Raw genomic sequence first — 6,129 nt, forward strand, 5'->3', positions numbered from 1 at the left:
GGGGATGCCCGGGCCCCAGTGTGCAGGGGGCGGGGGATGCCCAGGAAAGGCAGAAGCTCGGCCCCCTCCGTGGGCAGAGCCAGGCCTCCCTCAGGAGTGGCTGGTGGTTTGGCAGGGGCCGCATCCATCCCTGCCCGAGGACCAGCAGGCTGCTGCCCCGGAGCCCTGGGCCCTGGGCCACTTCAGGGAGCTGCTCCTAGCCAGTGCTGCTGCAGGCCGCACTCAGTTGCCTTGGGAAACCAAGTACCCAGTGGGAATGCAGCTCCAGATGGCTGGGAGTGCAGCCAGCCAGCCAGCCAGCCAGCCAGGTGGCCTCGGAGGAGCGCAGGAGCCCCGGGCGGGCTCTGGCAGCCGGGACCTGCCCTCACCTGTCAGGAGAGCACCAGGCAGCGAGCACTGAGCCCAGCCCGCCCTGCAGGGCGTGAGGGGTGGTGCAAGCTGGGTGTCTCCCCGAGCCGGAGGCCCCGACAGAAGTCTGTCACCTGGCTGTGCTGTGTACTATCTCCAGACCAAGCAGTGTCTCCTCTGCCACTCTGCTCCAGAGGGAATAGATGGCTCTTCTATTTTTGTTTTGGGACAAGAGTCTTGCTATGTTGTGCTGGCTGGCCTTGAACTCCCAGCGATCTTTCTACCTCAGTGTCCCAAACAAAGGCTGAGGTTACAGGCGTGGGCCACCATGCCAAGCTGGCCGCTTTCTCTGCACTGCGCCCCCAGGGCACCAGCCGCTGGCACTCCACCAGGGGCCCCGCCTCTGGCCTCCCGCCTTGCTGGCCACCGCTCTCTGCTTGCCTTCTCTGCTCCTCAGGCTGGAGGGCGCCTGTTCAGTTTCTGTCTAAGGCACCCTTACTTTTCCTCCATTTCTTGGCTTGGTGGCAGCCCCTGCTTTTTCTTAGGCCTACCTAACAAAGTGAGCTTCCCTGCTGCCTCTGAGCGGCGCGTGGTGTGAGCGCAGTGGCCCTGGCTGTGCTTGTTGCTGCCAGGGAGCACCATGGCATTTCCCTATCGGTGCCTGCCAGCCGCCTCCCTGCACTGTTCCTGGGACTCTGGTCTCGTCCCATCCCCTGTGAGCACCCTGTCCTGGGTGTTCCCTGTGGCTGTCTTGGACATGGTTTGCTGGGAGCCAAGCTGAGCTCTGCCCTGCCCCCCACACCTGCTTTTTCGTAGCATTGTGTCATCTCGTGTTTGGGAGTGCTTTGTTTATCACCAGTTTAAACATGCCTTTACTGCTCCTGCCAGACCACTCCACTGAACAGCTCTTGGGCTCTGGCGAGCTCCCCGCCGAGCTGGGCCCTTCCGCGTTGTCTCCCCACAGCTGACCTTAGCAGGGCCTTCTCCGCATGCTCCCTGCTGCCTAGAAGGGGAGAAGCTTTGCAGGGTCACTTTGTAGAGCTTATACCAAACATGGGGTGTTGCTACCCTGGGTTAGTTTAGGGGTCCTGGGCCATTTACATAATTGAGACATGAACCCCAGCTGCGGGCCCTGGGCTCCCACCCTTGGGGTTGGGGTCAGGATGTACGGCCGCCTGCTGATCACCTCCGCTGGTGGCAGTGCGTTTCCTAGTTCCCCTTTTGAGGATATGGCCTTTCCAGATGTTCCTGGCTTCTTCCTGAGGCCTGGAGGATGCGCTGGATGACAGGCTTAGGGTTGGGCGGCTTGAGACTCAGGCTGGCTCCTGGGGTCCTGCTCAGGAAGTGCATGGCCACACCCTGGAACCCAGAGCTCTCTCTGGCAGAGTGGCCCAAGCTGGGGTGCAGGGCTGTGACGTGTGTCACTCAGCAGTGGATGGCTCCACCCTGTCCTTAGCTCTGGTCAGCTGTCCCCTGCCACTGGAACAGCAGGCCGGAGGCCCGCCCTCTGGCCTGGGGTCTGTCCCATGCTGGAAGAGGAAGCAGTTGCTGGCCACTTGCCCTAGGGAGCTGCTCTGACACATGGGGTGTCTGGACTGCCTGCTAGATGAGGTCAGGCCTTGGGGAGCAGATGTGTCCCTCTCTCTAGGACCTGGCTTAGGAGCCCGGGCTCGGGTCCTGCTCCTGGTGGGAAGGGCCAAGGCTCTGGCCACCGAGTGCCCAGCCAGACCTCCCCCAAAGCCTGCCCAGCTGCTGCTCATTCGCCTTCGCCCTGTTCCGTGAGAGGAGGGCAGCTCTGCAGAGCTGTGGGTGGGTGACGGTGGGTGCAGGCAAGGACAGATGGGCAGGTAAGGGCGGAATCTGTGCCCACATGGCAGGTAATGGGGCTACCGACCCTCGAGTGGGGCCAAAGCCCTGCCCCGGGCCAACACTGCACCTCTGGGGGGTCTGAGCCCCTCTGCGCCCCTGTGTAACCTACAGGCTGCAGTGTGCCTGTCAGCACAACACATGCGGGGGCTCCTGTGACCGCTGCTGCCCTGGCTTCAACCAGCAACCGTGGAAGCCGGCCACCACTGACAGTGCCAACGAGTGCCAGTGTGAGTCTCCTGGTGTCTACTCACATGCCCTGCTGTTGGCACCACGGTGATGGCCTGCGGCCCAGCGGGCATGCTGACCACTGTGTCCTCTCCTCTCCAGCCTGTAACTGCCATGGCCATGCCCAGGACTGTTACTATGACCCTGAGGTGGACAAGCGCAATGCCAGCCAGAACCAGGACAATGTGTACCAGGGTGGGGGGGTGTGCATCGACTGCCAGGTGGGCTGGCCGCTGGGAGGGGGTGCGGTGGGCAGAGGCGGCTGTGCGGGGCCTAGACTCACAGCGATGCCTCCACAGCATCACACCACCGGCATCAACTGTGAGCGCTGCCTGCCCGGCTTCTACCGATCCCCCGACCACTCTCTTGATTCCCCGCACGCCTGTCTCCGTGAGTGGGCTTGGCCTGGGCCCCGTCCCTGGGTTTGGGGACCTGCGTTAAGGGATGCGCTGAGCTGCAGGGCTGCCCCGGTGAGGTAGGCAGAGGCTGCTGTTGCTTAGAGCCAGCTCCTGGGTCCTGCAGTTCTGGACTTCGTGTCTCACAGAGTCCCGATCCCAACCTGTCCAGGCTGCAACTGTGAGTCGGCTTTCACTGATGGGACGTGTGAGGACCTGACCGGCCGCTGCTACTGCCGGCCGAACTTCACTGGCGAGCGCTGCAGCGCGTGTGCTGAGGGCTTCATGGGCTTCCCACACTGCTACCGTGAGGCTGGGCTTGGGGAGGGCCAGGAGCCAGGGAAGGTGGGGGGCCGCCGGAGCGTGTCCCAGCAGACCTGGCTGACGTGCTCTCTCCCCGCAGCTGTACCAGCCTCCCACAACGACACACGGGAGCAAGTGCTGCCAGCGGGGCAGATTGTACGTAAGTGTCCTGTGGTCCCCTGCACTTGGGACAAGATGGGCCCCAGTGGCGCCTACCTGAAACCGTGCAGGAAGGGTGCATTGTCATTTTTGTCACACTTGGGGGGCTTCATTTTTGTGCAGATGATGCATAGTTGCACAGAAAAGCTTTAAAAAATAGGTAAGCAAAAGCCAGGTGTGGTGGCGCATGTATGTAATCCCAGCACTCGGGAAGCTAAAGTAGGATCGTTGTGAGTTCGAGACCAGTATGGGCTACAAAGTGAGCTCAAGGTCAGCCTGAACTGCAGGCAAAACCCTGTCTCAGAGACCAGAAAAAAAAAAAAAGCATGAAATCAGAACAAAACAGTTTATTTTAAATGTAGAGGGGAAAAAAATTAAGAAATAAAAATAATATAAAGAAAAAGATGGGGCTGGGGAGATGGCTCAGTAAAATAAGCACTTGCCTGGCAAGAACAAGGGCCTGAGTTCAATCCCCAGTTCCACAAAAAAAAAAAAAAAAAAAAAGAAAAAGAAAAGAAAAAGAAAAACACAGCTTGGTGTCGTGCTACTTGCAGGGAATGCCTCGGTGCTGTCTGAACACCCTTCGGCCCCTTGCTGTTAGCAACTGCTGTTAGCAGGCACTGCTACGCCAGTGCTGTCACCCGCTATGCTGCCGCCCGCTAGGCTAGGCCAGTGCTGTCACCGCCTCAGTCTTTCGCAGCCCTTACAGACTTAGCCAGCCCTCAGGAGGTGGAAATTGAGGTTTTTTTCTCCTTTCATTTATTCTTTTCTCCCCTTCCCCCTGCTGGTCTCCTCCCTTCCTCCTCCCTCTGTTTCTCTCCCTCCCTACCTCCTTCCCTCTCTTTATGTCTTCCTTTCTTCCCTTCTTCCTTCCTTAAGATTTCACTGTGTAGTTCAGGCTGGCTTTGAACCCGCCCGCTGTGTAGCCCAGGCTGGGCTGCCTCAGCCTCCCCGGTGCTGGACGACAGGCATGTGCCAGCCGCCTCCGCCCTCCCCTTCAGTGATGCCGTGATGCACATCCAAGCCTTTGAGACCGGAGGAGGCCTTCAAGGTGGCGCTGGGGCTCCATCCAGGTGTGCGTGTTGTGCAGATCTTGGCCGCAGGCCGCCCAGTTGCTCACAGCACCAACTCATCTGTCGGCCTTGTTCCCACCGGCTCAACTGGCAGGGCCTCCTCTCCTCTGCCCCATGCAGAGAGGCGGCGTCCTTCTTAGTACCTCTCCGTTGCGTCTGTCACTGGCTGCTGCTTGCTGGGGCACAGGCCTGACGTTGGCCTGTGTGGCGTCCAGGCCCGGGGCCAGCTTGCTGGGCTCAGCACTGACCTTCCAGATGGCTTGTGCTGTGAACTGGCCGTGGTCCATGCTGTTAGCACCTGGCTTTTTTTTTTTTTTGTGGAACCGGGGATTGAACTCAGGCCCTTGCGCTTGCCAGGGAAGCGCTTATTCCACTGCACCATCTCCCCGGCCCCTAGCACCTGGCTTTTCATTCACATGCTGGGGCGGGCTTTTCCCTGCGCCACTGGATTAGCCATTTGTACAAGTTGTGTGGCTTTCCCCCAAACCTGACATTTCCTTGGTATTTTTAAGGGGCTCTTTTTGGTGCCAGATTCCCAAGTGCTGTTCTTGGTTTCTCTGACTCGGGTGCATTTGGGCCTGAGCCTTGAGTGTGTTGGCTGATTCTAGGGTGGCTTTCTTACATTTCGTCAACTGTAATCCAAGGGTCAGCACACGTTGCCAAGGGCAGAGGGGCCACACAGACTGCCAATGGCCTTGGAAGGAGTGGGCCGGGCTAGCTCCCAATAAAACTTTATTTAAAAAGCAGACAGAGCCGCCTTTGCGCTGTAGTTTATCGAGTCCCTATTTAAACTACTGCAAGTTCTCTCCCCGGGCCCCTGGCAGGCACTCTGGTTGCCTCTGGCAGCAAGGTATTCCGCTTTGAACTTCTTTGTCGCGCAGTGAGTCCCCTTAGCGCCCTTGCTCACTGAGCCCTGCTGGAGCACGTTTCCCCATGCGGGCATTCATGAGGGAGTCTGGCTCGAGAGTACCGAGGTCGCTTGTTTGCTGCTTTGTTCTTGGGAAGCAATCCACGTTTTTTCCGTTCTGTAGATCAGTTTAAAAAGTCAAAAGAAGCAGTCTGTGTCTTAAAAGTTGGAGCCGGGTACAGTGGTGCGCGCTTGTGGGTCCCGCTGTCCCGGAGGGGAGGGAGGCAGGAGGCAGGGTAAGCCTGGAGTTTGGGGCCGGCCTGGATAGCACACTGAGGTGCCGTCACTTAAACACTGCCAAAAAAATTAAAATTTGACAACCTCGAAAACCATCTTAACTTGTCCAGATGCCTGGTGTTCAGTGCAGAGCTTGGGCTAAGGTGTCCATCTCTTCCATGGCTGCGGAATCTAGAAGTTTCCTACCTCACCTCCCATCTCGGTTATTTATATTCTCTTAACAACTGCCTGTTTTGTTCGAGCTTTTGTTAGTGAAAAGCTATACACAGTGTTCTGTTGTAGTTTCTCACATACTTGGTACAGGGTCTTGCTGCACAAGCAGCTCGGGCTCATAGCGATCCTCCTGTCTCAGCCTTCCCTGTGCTGCGATTACAGGCGTGCACCACCACACCCAGCCTCGGTGGCCGGCTCACTGCACCCGGGGGCAGCGTCTGCGTGGCATGTGGTGCCAGGGATGGAACCCTGGTAACCCCGGTCCCTGCGCTTGCTAAGCAGGCACTTAGTCCACTGAGCTATCTCGCCGGCTCTTGTTATAATTTTAAGTTGGCTTTCTTCTTCTTTATTTTATTTTATTTTTGTGTGTGCGTGTGTGTGTGTGTGTGTGTGTGGCCAG

At 58.3% G+C, this 6,129-nt stretch overlaps 1 protein-coding gene across 1 annotated transcript in view; it reads left to right on the forward strand.

Annotated features, from left to right (window-relative positions):
* Window positions 1-6,129, forward strand: part of Lama5 (laminin subunit alpha 5) — a gene marked incomplete at its 5' end in the record, with an annotated part of 43,664 nt that overhangs the window by 14,857 nt on the left and 22,678 nt on the right. The window contains 5 exons of the mRNA XM_004644200.2: window positions 2,329-2,444; window positions 2,545-2,663; window positions 2,742-2,832; window positions 3,010-3,144; window positions 3,241-3,300. Coding sequence (XP_004644257.1) covers window positions 2,329-2,444; window positions 2,545-2,663; window positions 2,742-2,832; window positions 3,010-3,144; window positions 3,241-3,300 — 521 coding nt within the window. The remainder of the gene's footprint in view (window positions 1-2,328; window positions 2,445-2,544; window positions 2,664-2,741; window positions 2,833-3,009; window positions 3,145-3,240; window positions 3,301-6,129) is intronic.

This window comes from Octodon degus, unplaced genomic scaffold, assembly GCF_000260255.1.
Source record: "Octodon degus isolate 3935 unplaced genomic scaffold, OctDeg1.0 scaffold00194, whole genome shotgun sequence".
NCBI classification, from domain to species: domain Eukaryota; kingdom Metazoa; phylum Chordata; class Mammalia; order Rodentia; family Octodontidae; genus Octodon; species Octodon degus.